Source organism: Populus trichocarpa, chromosome 2 (assembly GCF_000002775.5).
Source record: "Populus trichocarpa isolate Nisqually-1 chromosome 2, P.trichocarpa_v4.1, whole genome shotgun sequence".
Taxonomy (NCBI): domain Eukaryota; kingdom Viridiplantae; phylum Streptophyta; class Magnoliopsida; order Malpighiales; family Salicaceae; genus Populus; species Populus trichocarpa.
The window spans coordinates 537,307-555,646 of record NC_037286.2 but is presented as its reverse complement, the minus strand read 5'-3'; the positions used below and the strand labels follow the sequence as shown (position 1 = coordinate 555,646).

At 32.8% G+C, this 18,340-nt stretch overlaps 1 protein-coding gene across 1 annotated transcript; it reads right to left on the bottom strand.

Moving 5' to 3' along the window:
- Positions 1–12,687: 12,687 nt before the first annotated feature.
- LOC7474571 (uncharacterized) lies at positions 12,688–17,384 on the bottom strand. Its single transcript, XM_024595453.2, has 9 exons — positions 16,879–17,384; positions 16,255–16,291; positions 16,015–16,093; positions 15,841–15,886; positions 15,659–15,757; positions 14,757–14,825; positions 14,337–14,676; positions 14,082–14,227; positions 12,688–13,789 (listed from the first exon to the last, which is right to left on the bottom strand). The coding sequence occupies exons 1-9, from the start codon at positions 17,299–17,301 to the stop codon at positions 12,962–12,964; spliced, it is 2,067 nt and encodes a 688-aa protein (XP_024451221.2). The 5' UTR covers positions 17,302–17,384; the 3' UTR covers positions 12,688–12,961.
- Positions 17,385–18,340: the final 956 nt, after the last annotated feature.

The window sequence follows — 18,340 nt, the reverse complement described above, 5'->3', positions numbered from 1 at the left end:
CTAGTCAAGGAAGGGCAAATAGAGGAACAAATGAAGCGGCAGATTTAACGGCAGTTAATAATAATAATAAATTATTAATTTTATTGTTGTTATTACTACTGCTAGCGAGTATTTTTCACTCAATTTACACAAAAATTATAATTAAATTTTATTTCTTAATAATTCCAAAACCATGCTTTATATCGGATGATGTAATTATAAGAATAAACCATCTAGGTGGTGGTCCAGTGGTAAGAGTTTGGGATCAAGAGGTTTGCTCCCTCTGTGGTCTCAGGTTCGAGCCCTGTGGTTGCTCATATGATGGCCACTGGAGGCTTACATGGTCGTTAACTTCAGGGCCCGTGGGATTAGTAGAGGTGCGCGCAAGCTGGCCCGGACACCTACGTTAAACTAAAAAAAAAATTATAAGAATAATTTCTTAAAATGTTAATGTTTGAATTCATAAAATTAAAAGAATGAATTTGTTTTACCGGTTTATATTTTAACTTAAACTAATTTTTATTTATAAATGATTTAAAAAATGAAACTCGTATAGTGTATTTATAAAAATAAATTATGTAATTTTAAAATTTCAACTTGAGGTTAAAAATAACAAAAATATGTTTAATGCTTGTGTTTGTTTGGGTGAGATGTGGGGGTTTTTTTGTTTTTAAATTTATTATTTCCTTCTTCTTTTTCATTTTTCATTTTTATCTTATTAAATAAAGTGCATCAATGCAAGTCGCTCTTCATGCCTCTTCACATGCCACTGGATTTTTCATTTTCACCTCCGTTTCTCTTCCCGCATTAAACGTTCCGGTTTGGTTATGCCGTTGCTTTTACGCTTTTGACCTTGTTGCTTCTCTCTTTCTTCTATCTTGACACTGAGCTGTCAACTCCCTGTTGCTTCAAATCTTCGGATTATACGCGTTAAGCACTTTTTGCTTAAGCTCAAGATCACGGCCTCTATGTTTCACATCTAGCCAAATCAAGTCCCTGTGTGTTCAATCGTTTCAAGTCAACCCCTTCTCGCCTGGTTAAAGCTAGTCTTTGACCCTCCAGGGGATCGTTTTGTGATACGTGGCACTCACCTTGCTTTTTAGTTGGTGGCGTAGTTTAAGAAGAGGATCAAGTCAGCTTTAATCGGATAAAAGGGGCTGAATCTATCTAAGTTAAAATGGGTGGTCTGGTTTAACCAAGCATCAAGATTATAGGGACTAAATGGGATTTATGGCCCTATTTGTTTAGGTGAGATAACCCCTTGTTTCCGTGTTGTGAGGTTGTCTCCATCTATCCTTCTTTAGTTTCTCAGGACAAAATCACTGAGAATTTTGTGTCTAATCTGTCACCATAAAAAAAGAAAAGTCCAATTAAATCAAAACCATATGATTATCTTGAATTCTTTTGATGTCAAGCTTGTTTGGTAAAAGACAGATGGGATGTGACGTGAAGCACAAAGAGGGTCGATGAAGAGAAAACCAGGCAATAATTACTCTTCCAGCTTAATTTGATAGGATGACAGTGATTGTTTTTAAAGATAATTTTTATTTGAAAATATATTAAAAATATATTTTTATATTAGCATATTAAAAATTTTAAAAACACAAAAAAAAAATCAATTTTTTTAAAATATTTTTAAAATACAAAAACAAAAAATCTTTTTAAAGCCTCCAGCTAGCCTCCATTCCCCCTCCCCACTTTCTTCGTAGATTTTCCACAGCAAAGACTCATGGATGAAGAGTTTTTCCACTAGTTTTGAAAAGGTAACTTCGGTGCTCTAAAAAAAGGTACTTTTGATAAGAAAATTGCTGTGAAAATGGCTTGTTGACCACACTCATGGTTTGGAGTCAAGGGTGCATTATTTTTACATCCTTCATAAAATATTTTATTTTTATTTTTATCTGGTAAGTCAAAGTTTTGTTTTTTTTTTTCCAAATCAGTACTTTATTCTGCTAGTTTGTTTTTTAGCCAAATTTATTATTGAAAAAAAAACACAACCCCCCTTTAAAGAAAAGTTGAAAAAATGTTTACAGAACATTGATTTTGTATAAAAATCATTTTTCAAAATATTTATATTCAAAGAGTTTTTTTTTCTCAGTGTTTATTTGATATTGTGGTGTATGGTACCTTTCAGATTATTTTTCATCTGAAAATATATTATAAATAGTTTTTATATTATTATATTAAAATCATTGAAAATTACTAGAAAAGTCATTAATTTAATATATTTTTAAAATAAAAACAAAAACAACTCCGCTTTAAAGCATTCACTTGGATGCATTGGGATTTATGAAAAGGTTGATTTGAGAGATAATAATTGTTTATCTGGGAAAGTTTTTCTTTTCTCTTTTTCTGGGGATATGGGTGAAAAGTTGGTGTCCGGGAATGCTGGTTGTGACGGGGACCAATCTGCAGCATCCGCCGGTACGCCTGCCTTGGATTGATCAATTAACTTTTCGGTCGGCTAATGATTAATTCTCTCAAAGTTAGTTTGATTCCGCCTTTTGACCATCCCTCCTCGTCACACACAAAGAGGAGCCTTGTTCTTTCTTGCATGCCCTTTCGGTGCCGATTCTCAAAAGGTAAAATTAAATAAACCGCCACTAGTTTATTTATTTTCTCAATAAATCTTGTGGTGGGGGGATTAGTTAAGTTTTTTCAGATAGTGTTTAATTATCATATAGGAATAAAATAAATAAAAACAGTGTTTTTTTATATATTATTGTCTTGTAATACTAAACAAACTCAACCATTTTATTTTCTAATTAACTAAAGAAATTATTAATTACGATAGAAAAAATAGGGTTCATTTAAGATCTTTAACAAGTATGATTTACTCCTGTTTGTTATAGATTTCCGCACCCTTTAAATTCCATCCCGAGAAGAAATAAAGGCTAATAAATAATAAATATAGATAATAGGAATTCTTTTCCTTTTTTTTTTCATTTTTTGCCCTCAACTGGAATCACCATCGAAAGAAAAACCTAACTTAAGGCTCTTTAAAAAAAAAAAAAAGAGTGGACCATATATCACTAGGATGATTCATGACCAACTGACATGCACGGGTCCTGTATTTATCTCTATAGTTAATGCCGATCACATGCCATCACAAGGACCACATTGAGAATGATTCTTCACTATATAGCCTTGGCCACGAGTAGGAGGAGGCTGGAGCAACCCATCACATTATCCCGAGCACTGTAGACCCAGCTTGAGTTTACAAGCCCCGCCCATTGCAGAAAAGTTCGAGCATGTTTATGACTGTGATTTGAAAAAAAATAAGTTTTAAAAAGATGTAGTTGGGTGTGGTTAGTTGAATTTAAATACGTGTTTGGTAAAAGTTGTGATTGAGATTTATGTGCAGCAAAAAACATGTATAAAATGTTTGGTAGTTGTGTGATTGCGATTGTTTTTCAAAGTGTTTTTTATTTGGAATCACATCAAAATAATTTTTTTTTATTTTTTAAAATTTTTTTTTGATATCAGCGTATCAAAATAATCTGAAAACACAAAAAAAATATTAATTTAAAGTAAAAAAAATTAATTTTTTTCAAAAGTGTTTTTGAAACGCAAAAACAAACAGAGTTTTATGAAACTTAATTACAAAAGCATGTAAAAACTGCGTTTCAAACTCATTTTTTTAGTGGGCCTCACAGTAAAAAATACAGTTTGATGTGTTACCAAACACCTTATTGTGTTTTTTACACCACAAACACAAAAACTTCAAGTAAATAAACGCAACCCAATTTACTTGATGCCCCGTGTTTAGCATTTTGATACTGATTATTTTTAAAAGTATTTTTTATTTAAAAAAGTATTAAAATAATATTTTATTTTTATTTTAAAAAATTTATTTTAAACATCTATATAAAAAAAATAATTTTTTTATATAAATATACGGCCCAACAGCGTAGCCAAACAGAGTTGTTATATATATTTGACATTATGTTAGTTTTTATGGTTGTAATATGAAAATATAGATTAAAAAAAAACTATAAATTATTCCACACCTGCAGCACTGCCTAACATACCCTTGTTATGTTGAGGGCCATAAAATCTATTCTTTCTCCTTTGTCGTTTTATCCCATAATCAAATGTTAGAGTTACATTTATGAAACTCGATCCGTACCAGCAGGTCAACTCTTCAGTTCAACACTTGAAAAACCAACCTGTCAATCTATGATGTAGATCTCGAGTCAGAACAGATCTAATAACTGTGGTGAGAATCGATATGTGGTCTCTCGAGAATGGTTCACGGACAGCATTTTTGTAAAGTGTTGTTAATGGGCTAGGGCTTATTAAGTCTTACTTTACTTTCTAGATGTTTCTCTAATCTTCTGCTCTTCCAGCCCAGATTCTTTGTTCTTGACCGGCTGCTGTCGGAGGCTAGTAGGCTAGTGTCCAGCTTTGAAAGATAGACAAATGCGACTTAAGCTTCCATAGTTAGAGTTGACTCGATACAAAACCCCGTAGACCCTTGACCTCCTGTGTTATCATCCAAGTTTCGAATCCTAGGATGAATCAGCGGTGAGAATATATATCCATTGAAATTTAAAAATAAAAATTGCCGCAAGAACTATTATTTTTCTGTTTTAACGAGGGGCTGGTTTAATATTTTCCATTTTGAGAAGAATATTGACGCACGATCCAATTAAGGATGTTTTAATGTATAATTTCCACTATATATGTGTAAAATCGTAAATATAGAATGTTCTCGTGTTCTTATTGGTGAAAAAATGGTTTTTTTCCTAGTTTTTTTTTTTTTTTTTTTGGTAAGCTGGAGCTTAAAACCCTAAATTAAGCTAGTATCCCATATACACACCTAGTATCTCTAGTATCTCGAATGCCACGAATGTTACAACTGAAAATAAAAAGTACATGCAAGCATAAAAAAAAAAAAGATTAAGTATAAAAAAAACTATTTTAATTCAATAACTTAAATTGTTAGGTTAGATTTATATTATTTTTTAACATCCCTTCTTAAATGAAAACTTTTTGGGCTTGAAACTTGCATATATTTGCATTACCTTGTACTTAATTTTTATCAAATAAATATGAATGGTGAGATTCGAACTCGTGACCGCTTAGTTATAAAGACTCTGATATCACGTCAAAGAATCATCTCAATCTAAAAGCTTAAGTTGTTAGGAAATGTTTTAAAATATGATTTATATTATTCTCTAATACACCTTCTTAAGTAAAAGCCCTTCGGACTTGAAACTTGTATAGACTCATAGTATTATACATTGTGTTTAGTTTTTATTAAATAAATAGGGATTATGAAATTTATACTCGTGACCGTTTGGTCATTAAGGCTCTGATATCATGTCAAAGAGCTATTTTAACTTAATAACTTAAACTAGCAGGTAAGGTCTCAAAATATAATTTATATTATTTTGTAACAGCTAGATAGCTAATAGCTTCCAAAATCTCTTGATGGACTGGAAATTGCTCCTCGAGGGATTATAAAGTTCATGCTACACTAATGGGCACGGACAATTGCGGGAACATCATCATAGAACCATTGGAAGGAACTTGGATAATTTCCAGGATAAAAAATGCTAGGTTTTTCACTCCCACGAACAACTCCAACAAATTCTACAGGAGCGACGGATGAGATTTATTTTTGTCTATGCAATAAGTTCAGATTGTATTCCTGGTGTGTCTCAGTACCCAAAGAGAAACGGAAGTACAGGAGACACCTCAATAGTTTTTGGCCTTATGAACCGAAACCTTCACCAAGAGCTACTCTAACTCCCTTGGGAAGATCGATGTCGTTGCTGTATTGAAAGTTGTTCTCATCTTGTGAAACTTCCAAAGATTTGCCTTTCCAACCACGGGGTTCCCCGCGCTGTGACAATTTGGATAGCACAATAAATTATGCATTCTGAATGTGTGTTGAGTCTGGACTTCTCAATCTCTCCCTGGAACTTATTTTGCTCTGAAAATCAAGGCATAATTCGCGTCTACCTTGGTAGGAGACTTTTCTAATAGTTGAACAATTTTGAGTAAAGAATCCGATTCCAAGATTAACCTGTGAAGTCCTAGCGACCAAGCCAATTCAAATCCAATAACATGCTGTCCACAATTTCAGCTCTGACGAGCATGCTCCTGGATTGACAATGAGGCCTTTTATCCATGTCCCCATGCTATTCCTAATCAACTCACCTGCTCTAGCAGCTACAGGGTTACCTTTGCTGCACCCGTGAAAGTTAAGAAAACGCAAGAACATGAAAAGATTATGTAGAAAGTGGAATATTGTGATGAGAAATCAACCCAACTTCTATGTCATCATATTATTTGCCCATTAGAAATCAACCCCATGTTTTACACCATGTCTTTCATGTGATATTGCACGATTCATTTTCCTACATGCCTCTCCAAAAAGATACACAGTTTAACCGATCGACAGTTACCATAGCATGCATGGATGAATGGGTGTCTTGTACAACATCCCAACACGTGCAATAAGTCTTTAGACTTTAGAGCATGCTTGTAACTCCTTAAATTGAATTAATTATATTAAAAAGATTTTAATGAAATTTTATATTTGAAATCATTTTAAGTGTTAATAATTTAATTCTAAATATGGATTTCAATTTCTAAAAAAATACAAAAATAAATTAGATGTTAACCCACCTGATTTTCTACATTAAAAATAAGAAATTAATGTTTAAATTGGGTTCCTAAAAATACCTATCTATCCATTTTTTTCTTCTTAAGAAACCATGGTAGTATATATTCTATAATTTTTAAACTTGTGAATTCACAATTGAACAATACTATATTAATTAAACTCAATTACAACAAAGAATTGGTTACAATCAAACTTGATATATATTTTTTGTATCTTAATTTGTTAATTATTATGATCACAATATGCAAGTTAAAGTTGGATTTAGGCGATAACTTTTGAAGCAATTAAAGGATGAGATGCACTTCATACAATACACATGCAGTGCCGAAATTCGGAGCATAAATTAAGTCGAGGAATGGACTTTTTGTGCAATGGAATCAAGGCCAAACTTCCTTGTGAGGAGATGTGTAAATCCGTTACCTAGATGCAAAGCCATGCCCTATGGTTCCCCGCTCACTTGCTGCTCGAACAGGCAATCCGTTTCCTGTCCTTGACATGCTGGACCAGTTTGGGTTCCTCTTTAACGTTTATAAATCACAGAGACCTAATCAAGAGGTTGACTTTTAAAAAGGGTTTAGAAAAAGATTGGATTTGGGTACATTCAATAATTCTTACTTTAAAATAATAATAATAATAAAACAACGTTCTATATTTCGATTAAAAAAATTTATTATTTTTCCACTAATCCATCCTAAAATGGTGAATCCCGTCAAGCTATTTTCAGAACAGTGTTATAAACAATTATTCTCGGCTTCTTGCACAGCCAAGTGATCATAAGATGAAAATAATAAAAAATAAAAGAAGAAAAAATAGCATTGACTCTTCGTGTTCAAACTTCTGGATATATATATATATATATATATATATATATATATATATATATATATATATATATATATATCAATGATTTTCATAATACGAAAATAATTTTTATTAAAAAAAAAACAAGAAATATCAGTGATATAATAGTGTGTGTGGTCTACCTATATCAAATTATCAATCCCAGTACAAGAATCACAATCATGGTCCTATAGGACTACAGTCAATTTCGTCCAAGATGATGCAATACACCAAACTTTACCAAATAAATCACGACTTTAAATACGACTTTAAATTGATTGTATTAATCTTATTTTATTCTTAATTTTTCTAGAATTCGTGATTTTTATCCGTTTAATTTTTAAAACAATAATTTAAAAATATACCTACATGCGTAATAGTTAAACCCTGGAGATTTAGGACCTGAAATATAATTCAGATTAAACAATAACTTGAAAGTATATTTACATTATTGTTTTAACATTAGATAATCGCACGGACAGGTGATCATGGGATTGAAAAAAAAGGACTTTTGCTTATTTTCTTCTTGGTGATAAATAATTATAGAATATTCTAAAAGATATGGGGAAAGTATTGTTACTTTCCCAGGCCTTTCACTTTCCCATTATTAATATATTATATTATTATAATTATTATCATTATATTATATTATATTATATTATAACATATACTAAGCCTTTCACTTTCGCCATTATTAATATATTATATTATATTATATTATAACATATACTAAAAAGTAAATGAAACTGGTTTTTTTTCTAATTATTTTTTAATAAAAAAATTTTATTTGATTTAGTTTGTTAATGTAAATTTTTTTTTTAGTTATCAGACTTTCATGACACGGATCCCGGGTTTGACGGGTTAATGTGATTTGACGAATTAACCTGAAATATTTTTTCTTTTTAATTAATTTTTTTAGTTTAGTTTAGTTTGTTAATGTTAAATTTCTTTCTATTTAATTATCAGACTTTCATGACACATGTCCGAGGCTTGACGGGTTAACCCAGTTAATTTTGGGTAAACCCGTCAATTTTATTTTTCTATTTAATTATCAAACTTTCATGACGCGAATTGTAGGGAATGACTGGTGTGGGCTTAAAGTAACAATGGTTTTGATATTAGAGGCTTCTATTTCATCATAATTTTTTTTTTCATTTTATGCCTTTCATGACAAGAATCCAAGGTTTGACGGGTTAACTTGCTTTGAAGGATTGACCGAGTTAATTCGGATTTTTTTCTTTTTCTTCGTTAGTTTTTTTTATTTATGTTGGTTTTTTTTCTTTGTTTTTTTTTAATTAATCTATTTAATTATCATATTTTTATGACACGACCTTGCAACCAGACCCATATCCAGGGCTATTGTGTCTGGTATTGCAGTCAGACCCACTTAAACTTGGGTCATGCAAGTTTAATGTTATTATTAATATTATAAATATTATCCTTAGGTCAGATGTTACAGCCAAACTCAAGACTCTTGGTTATAGCTTTATAGAAATACCTAATATTTTTATATCTTAGATTTTTTTGATATTTTTTATACAAAAAAAATTAACACCGCGGGTAATGTAACTAGTAATTATGAAATGACGTGTTACTGTTCTTAGTTTCTAAAATTATTTGTTTTTGTTTTTGTTTTACTATTACCTTTAGATTTGTCCTTCTGGTAGAAAGAATTAAATTAATTATTTTCCATGACATGTCCTCCTCGTTGTGCTCTTGATTATTTGATCAAATTGACTCTGGCTTACCTATATATGTATATAAAAGTTTGAAAAATTAGAAATTATACAGAAATTGTTGTGAAAACATGAAAATTAATTACATTTTTATCTCAATAAATATTCTCCAACGTAGAAACATTCGAAGGGTAGGAGAGGTTAATTATTGTAGGTTTAGTACAGTGCAACTAGAGATAAGTTAATTACAAATTAGCATGCATGCAGGGGTGGATTAAGTAAATTTCTAAAGGGTCGAGAATTTTTTTTTATAGAGGTTAAAACTTTAATTTTACTAGTTTTGATCCTAAATTTTATATTGTTCAAGGAAAGTGGACACACTTTAATATATACCAGCCTCCATTGCGTGCATGCAAATACAAGAGATGAGATTACTATAATCAATAAAATTTGTTTGATATTGTGATTGTAGTAATTTTTTAAAATATTTTTTATTTAAAAATATATTAAAATAATATTTTTTTTATTTTTTAAAATTTATTTTTGACATTAATATATCAAAATGATTTGAAAAAACTAAAAAGTTAATTTGAAGCAAAGAAAAAAATAAAATAAAAATTATTTTTAAAAAAAATACTTTTAAAACACAAAAACAAACAGACTAATAGTATTTAAAAGAATAATTAAGATAGAGAGAATATACATATGTTATTTGTACTTTATGTCTTTAAAAATATAAATTTACTTCAAATTTAATTAAAAAATAAATTTATTCTTATATCTTTATTTTTTTCATTCTAGTCAAACATATTTTTATTACTTCTAAATTTATCTCTTTCATCTTAGATCACAAAATCAAACTGAAATTATTGAAAACCAAGGCGTGGGCACCTCACAGAGAAAATGTGTATAAAATTTTATGGTCATACCAGCAGAAACATGAATGCATTGTCAAGAAATACATCCTCTTTTGGAAATTCGTGGAAGAAAAAAAAACTCAGTACGTAGTTTTAGATTGTAGAAAATTGATAGATTACTTGGAACCAGACATCTGAATTTATTTATTTATTTTCATATATAATTGGTATAGTTGACTATCTCAAAACTTACGTGCTGATTAAATTAATCACTCGGGGATATACTTAATATAATTGACCTCTTCCAATATCTGAATTATTTTTATAAGGAAATCAGTGATATTATAGTAAAACAATTTATATAATCATGATCCTATAAGACAGTCAATTTCGTCCAAGATGATGCGATCCGCCAAACTTTATTACCGATGATCGCGTGTTACAATCTTTATTACCGAAGACCCCATCATCGTTGACTATTGGTGAGGTCTCGATTCGGTGCAACGAGTCTGGTCCGTCGAAACAGAAAAGGCATCCACGGAAGAGGGTGACACAAGGGTATCCGACGGAGACACTGGATTTAAAAGTTGTTGTGGTCAATCATTACAAGTACCAAGCATGGTCTGAATTTAAGGCCAAGTTTCGGAGAAGAGTATCGGCGTATGTAGTGGATTAGGCGCAAAATTTGAATCCTATGTCTCAAGATAGGACGCCAGGGTTAGGGTTTGAAGCAGTGGAGCCAGCAGGGTGGGAAAATATGTTCTGTGAACATGAAGGAAGATAAGCGGTTGAAGTTGCTGACACAAAGATGGCTTCGGAAGAAAACCATGACAGGATATTTCCAAGTTTCGGACAACATTCAAATGTAATTATATTGTAAATTATCTTTACAGATAACAAATAATTAATTTACTGATGTTCAGGAATTAACAGAAGTTAATTGGGAATTCATGATCCCACCATGGATCAGGCCGGTTTTATTGCATTTTAATCGAATTAATAAGCTAGATTTAACTAATGGCAGGATTAAATATCTTGTTGTAATACAATTAGTGACAGGCTTTAGGAATTAACTAAGTTAAATTTTTGTAACAAATAAATTAACATGAATTTGTAATCAAAGTATTTTAACGACCAACAATGCATTGAGATTAAATCTGTTTTTAGTTAAAAATTGAATTTTTTATAAAAAAAATAGTTTTTTTAGATTATTTTATCATGTTGATATCAAAAATAAAATTTAAAAAATAAAATAAAAAATTATTATTTTAATACATTTCTAAATAAAATCTACTTTTAAAATAATAATCTTCATCACACTTATAAACATCCTCATAATTTGTTCCTCAAGTGAATTTTTCATCTTCTTCCATTGATTAAGTTGTGGGTACACTAACGACCAAGAAGGCAAGTGCTCAACATTGTTTAGGCTTATAATGGGAAGGCCTTCCTAGTCCTCAACAAGCTGGTCTAAAAAGCATTTATAAAATTATAATAGAGATTATTTTAAAAAATATTTTTTATTTAAAAATATATTAAAATAATATTTTTTGATTTTAAATTTCTTTTAGATATATATACATTAAAACAATCCAAAAAAAACAAAACAAAAACAAAACAAAAAAAAAATCAAAATTTCTTAAAAGTACAGTTGGATCATAAAAACAAATTTTGTATTTAATTGATTTTAAGCAAACAATTTGGTGTAGTTTGGGATAAATCAATAACCATCTCAAAGACACATGCCGTTGATAAATTGTTTTGGTTTATTATTATTTTATTTTATTTTTTGTTCAAAGATGTAAAACTAAAAAGTTAACAACTGATTATTGAAATTTTTCAAAACTAAATAAAATGATTTTAAAAAATTATGACAATGATGGATTAAATTGTCTTAACAGCTATGAAAGCATCATATTCGTAACAAAAGGAAATGTTTGGTCTCGGTCAAAAAAAAAAAAAAACACTGGAATAGAATTTATGATGAATAAATTTGACAACATGTTGTTGCTTGATACTATCCCCGATTCGCAAGTGTGTTCATGCCAGCTCCACGGCAAAGGCAAAGGGAAGGTGTAAGAATCTTTCGACTTGGTATCTTGACCTTGTAGAATAAATACCTCACTCCATTCATTACTCTTGCTCTTGCAAAAGAAGCTTAGATATTTTCTTTTTCTTTTTTTAGAATTAATCTTCAAGTTTTTTTGGGAATGAGTTTAGGAGAGTAGATAAATAATTAAGGGGTAATTGAGAAGCCATATCAAAAATTAAAAAATTTCTAATTTTACCGTTCAAGTATATCACCAAGAGAACACCATACCTTAAAAATATTCAACCCTGACGATACCTGGGGGCTCAATTGAGAAAATATTTTGTTTAGGGACAATTTGAGAATCAACACATAATTGCGAGACTAATTTGCAAAATTGAATTTGTATGGATCTTCTTAATGTCAAGTGCCAAAATCTGCCGAGTTTTAGCGACAAACTGCTACAGAAGAGAAGAATTAACAGCAACCTTTTTACACAAACAAGCCCTAGAGATCAAGAAGGGGGCAAAACTTTGAAAAGCTTGACCGATAAAGGAAAGGAAAAGCCTCTCATCTACAGTAAGAACTCCGCTGTTTGGTACACAACAACCTAAAATGGCATATCAATGCTGTCATTTTCGATGGGAATATCTTGAAAATATCTAGAGATTAAGAATTCAACTGTTCCATACTAGTATAAAACTGTGGTTTAAACCTAGAAAAAATGATACATTAATCTGTACATAATTCCTCCCCTACGCAATTTGATGTTATGAATCATTCCAGTAATGAGTTGCAAGCCAGCCTTGGTTAAAAGATGACTTGCCACTTCACCAATTTCTTATTCTATGTTTTTTTTTTTTTTTACTGGAAAATGTTCAAACCTAGTACTACATTATCCACCGGGTCTGATTAGAAGGAAAATGATCCAATACAATCCACCTCAGAGCTGCAATGCTAAATCTGGCTGCCGTGGTGAACCGATGGGCACACTCGAAGTAGGTGAACCAGGTGCCAAGAATCCAACATTCAGATCTGGTGGAAATGGAACAGTACCTTGTTGCTGATATGGTAAAAATCCCTGCCAAGATGATTTGCCACCAAACCCCACATTGCCAAATGTACGAGAGTCAGAGCTGGAGCCTACGGCTGGAGAAATTCCAGGCTGCAATAATCCACTTGAAGTTTCTGACAGCATACCTTTATTTGTATTAAAATCATTCCCAGGCACTGAAATGAAGGCACTGTTGCCAGTTGGAACCACACCAAACATTTGGGAAGGCACTGCAGTCTGCTCCAAATTGAGCTTTCCTGTCGGTGCCACAGTTCGTGCCATCCCCGGTTGAGGTGAAGAGTTATATCCAAATCCTCCACTGAAACCATTCATATCAGGATGAATTATTGGTTTCTGCTGAATCTGGAGAGAAGGCATGGATTTCATCCCACCAGCACCACTGTTCAGTGTAGCTAACTCATTTTGAGGATTTAACCCGCCAACAGTTTCTGGCAGGCCTTCTCTATTCCATGCTGCCTCTCTACTTGAAGAAGCAGCAGGTTGAAATCTGCTTAAATGGTTATCAGATACAAGGTTGTTTAAAATCTTTTGCTTCTCCATTGCTTTATTTTCTCCTACCCACCCAGGGCCAAACTCAAGTCCTGTTGGCAAAACACTTTCAATTTTCTTCGAAGCAATTCTCCAAACAACAGGGCCAAGATCAGCAGCAAATCGAGCCAGACTTCTTGCATAACCGTGCTCAGAGCTTAAACCTACCTGATGCACATCAAAGCCAAACAAAATCAGGTTGCAATAGACAAAACCATCAATTGCCTACAGACTGAAAAGTGGGAAAAACTACGACACCGGCAGGTAGCTGATAAGTGCAAGTTGAGATTAAAGCAAACAACAGTGTGGGCAAAGGCCGCATGCAGCAGGGTGTGTTCATTCCTAAACAAATGGCTGTGAAAAGCTTTGTTAAGTAATATTGTCAGAGACCAGCAGATGTCAAATCAGCTTTCCATTTGGGAAAACCAAAACAAAGTACTAAAAGTTTATTCCCACGTACCACCACTAATTGCTTTAATTCTCCTTCAAAGGTCGATAAGATGGATGGCTCATGGGAGCCCAATGGATGCTTATAGGTGTCACGCTTGTTCTCATCTAGCACAAACGGTTTCTTTCCATACTTCATCACAGCCTTTACAACAGATGCTGCATGATAGGTAAATACCTTAATAGCTATTGGATAGAGATAGCCAATTAAATTGGCATGCAATCTGATGGAATATAAAGCAAGAAGCAGAAGCAAGCAGTCCCGTACCTGGAAATTCATTTTCCCATTCAGATAACCAGGTAGAATAATTTTCACTGCTGTAAGAGGCCCGGACAAATGCATCACCAGGCTGGTACTTGTATGAAGAACTTTTTCTGAGATTGTAACCATTGGACAAGTTATTGTGATCTCCTCCGGTGGCAAGAGTTGCATCCGAGGAAGCTTCAGGACCAACACGGTCAATTGGAGACCTCTCAAGTGCCTTTTTCAGCTTGCCTAGGGCTGGTGGCCTCCCTCTCCTCGCAACCTTAGTTTGTGGTTCACTATCATCACTATCTTGCCTAAGATTCTCAAAGTCCTTCTTTGCAAGCTCTTGCATGGCCCTTGCCTAAGTTAAGAACAATGGCTTTCAAAAATAACACCAACATAACTATATAGAATTATTGCACAATTGAGACAAAGCCAAACCTGTCGGAAGTAAATAGTATCGGAAGGGTTGTACTGCATTGCATTTGAGCATATCAAAAGAACATCTTTCTGCACAAAAGAATTGTCACAATTTCAAATGCCAGTGAGATTCACATCAAACATAATTTCTACAACAAGCATACCAAGAGTACAGGAAATTGACTTCAACGCAAACAGCTAGTTGGCAGGTAAGTAAAATATGCCATTTCTTTTATATCCATCCTCGTGCAGTTTCATTTTGTCCACGGCAGTTTCATAATCTATCATCATCTTTTGCCTCTTGGTAATTGCTAGCTAGGAAGCAATCAATACAAAAGTACCAAACTGGGCTTGGTAGGTTACAAAGAATGAGACTGGCAGTCTGTGCATATCACAGGGAACATCTGAACATCTACATGAACTATTCAAGGGCAAATCAAGAACTTTTCCCTTTGTAAATGGCAACGAGCAATTAAAAGAAATGCAACTAAAAGCCTTCAAGGGTTGGGTATTGATGTAACAGCTCTTGTTGCAATTAACAAAACTACTAGCACAAATACTTTTGACCATCAGAAACGAGCTTCAAGGAAACACTGTTCTAAGGAATAGAATTCTTTATTGTCTTTATTCAGTTAGATTCCAACCCAGTGCAAGATGGTAGTTTCAGATTCAAACATATCTTACTTACAACATCCATTTTCTATTCAAACATATATCCTTCCAGTTTAAGTATAAATCTGCTGTCAGGTTCCAAACATATCAAAAGATCTAAACAGCCACAGGATTAAGAAAAGTTGAAGCAACCAAGCAGATCCTCGGATTGTCTATCCCCGATTCAAAGACTCAAATGTCATTGATGCAACTCCACTAACAGAAAGTTACATGCAAATCCAAGTTAGCAAAGAATATAATCTTAAACCAACCTCAAATTGTTCCAAGTGGGCGTAGGCTCCCTCATCTAACTTTTTCCTCACTGTAGAAAAATCCATGGGATTCTCAACGATGTCAAAGTAATCAGGAAGCTGTACCAAAATCAAATCAGTATCAACTAATATTCAATTATCTTTCAAACAAACACAGCACTGCAAAGTAAAACAAAATGCACCTCTTCTGGATCCACTGGCTCAGAGAAAACCCCATAGGTGTCCTTCCTGCAATCAATAAATTAAAACCAAACCAATCAAAACCCAATTGAAAGCAACTACTTAAACTCAACAATTGAAAGACGAGGACTACAAAAAGAAAAGTAAAAATCTAAGCAGCTAAAAACAACACCCACTTTTGAAGTCTGTCAAGAATGAAGACCAACAACTTTTTGTCTGGCAAAGGTGTAGTGGGACCAGGCTCCACAGATGACCCTGTACACACACACAAACATGTACATACATAATATATACACACAACAAACACACACACGCGCACATATATGACACAGTTTTAATTAATTACTTCCCAACACACACTTTTTAAAGAACTCCCAGAAAACCCTTTTCATCAAATTTTGAGTTTGAATTGATACCATGAATAGTGTCTGTCCCTTTCAAAACCTTTTCACCCTGCAAGAAAAATTAATTTCATTTCAATACAAATTACACCCAAACTCAGTGATTTAAACTATTATTGAAGAAACAATCAAGGAAAGTCACACTAAAAGGCAGAGCAAGTACAAAAAATTAAAGCTTAAAATTATTATAGAAAAGACAAATTAAGCTTTTCAGACCACTATGTCTTCGCTTCTATAATGTTGGGCAGACACCAGAAGATTAAATACAACAAACAGCTAAAGAATAAAATATTTATGGTAAATATTCTCACTTAGCAAATAAAGAAAATAAATAAATAAATAAAACAGAAGCCTTGAATCCACCAGTACCAAGATTTCCAAAAAATAAAATACTAGAAAAATAGAAATCTTTTAGTAAATTAGATTCCTGGAAAACATGACCTAGTCAAACACAACAACTCACTCCGATCCAACTTGCCCAAGCAGCGAATAACGCGCGAAATCCAAAAGGCTATCGTTCAAAATCTCTTTAAATAGAAGACAAAAAAATCCCAAAACACTGAAAAAAAATAAAGAAAATTTTTGTTTTATTTTCTAATAAAATGAAAAATTAAATTAAATTCTCGGTGAGATAATCACCAAATCATCAGATCCAAGACGGACGGCGCTGATCTTGCGCCTTCTAATTCCGTCCTCTTGATTACCGCCACCAGCATTCGAATCAGAGCCGTGCAAATTCGAAGGGCTCGACGAATTGGAATTCTGATTGTTATTTTTCTGAGAATTCAATCCGCGCAAGAGCTTATGCTTCTTCTCTTTACGCTCATCGTCTTCGTCGTCGTCTCCGTCAATCCACTCCGGTGCATAGGAATTAGAGCTCCGGCGAGCGGATCGACGGTTAGGGAGGGCAGAATTGGAATTGAGAGGATTAGGGTTTTTAAGAGAAATAGGGGTTGTTTGCTGTAGCTGTTGTTGTTTGAGGGAGCGTTTTTGAAGCTCTAGAAGAGAAGGACGTCCCTTTTTCTTCTTCTTCTTCATTGTTGGGTCTGCTTCCTCGCCCATTCTTCTCCTTGCTTCTCTCTCCTTCTCTCTCTCCCTATCTTTCTCTCTCTCCAAACAGGCGTTATTTTTTATTTCTTTTATTTCTGTTTTTTTTTCTTTTTGAGGGGAAGTATTTTTTAGCGTGTGGGGGTGGTTGGTACGTGTGAAACGTACGGAATGCCGATGAGAAATTGTAATGTGATGTGGAGGGCGAGAGACACGTGATTGGGTGGATTTTGGTGTTCCCTTTTAGGTACAGCTATGGAGAAATTTTTAAATATACTGTAATTTCATAAATTTTATTTTCTACTAGTTACATGCCCCGCGCGATGCCGCGGGTCAATTATTTTTTGCTTTTCATAAAAAGCTAAGATCTAAAAATATTAAGTTTTTTTGCAAAATTATACCCAAAAGTCTTAAGTTTAGTTGCAACGCCTAATCCAAGAGTAATATTTATAATATTAATAATAACCTTAAACTTGCATGGCCTAAATTTAAGTGGGTTTGACTGCAATACCAGACCCAATAGCATTGGACGTGGGTCTAGCTGCAAGGTCGTGTCATAAATATGTGATAATTAAATAGATTAGTTAAAAAGAAAAAAATAAAGAAAAAACACCAACATGAAAATAAAAACTAATGAAGAAAAAGAAAAAAAATATGAATTAATTGGGTTAACCCTTCAAACCAGGTTAACCCGTCATACCTTGAATTCGCATCGTGAAAGTTTGATAATTAAAAAGGAAAAAAACAAACTAATGGGTTAACCTAGAATTAACTGGGCTAACTCGTCAAACCAGGTTAACCTGTCAAACCCGGAATCCGTGTCATGAAAGTTTAATAACTAAATAGAAAAAAAATTAACATTAACAATTTAAATTAAACAAAAAAAATTAATTAAAAAGAAAAAAACAAAAGGATGAGCATTTTCATTGTAGGCTGTATTGTGCAGTCCACAGCCAAATGCATAAAAACAACAAAAAAACAAAAAGAAAAACTAAAGGTATCGGCTGAGAACTACTTAGAAAAAAATTTAATATTAATAAACTAAATAAATTAA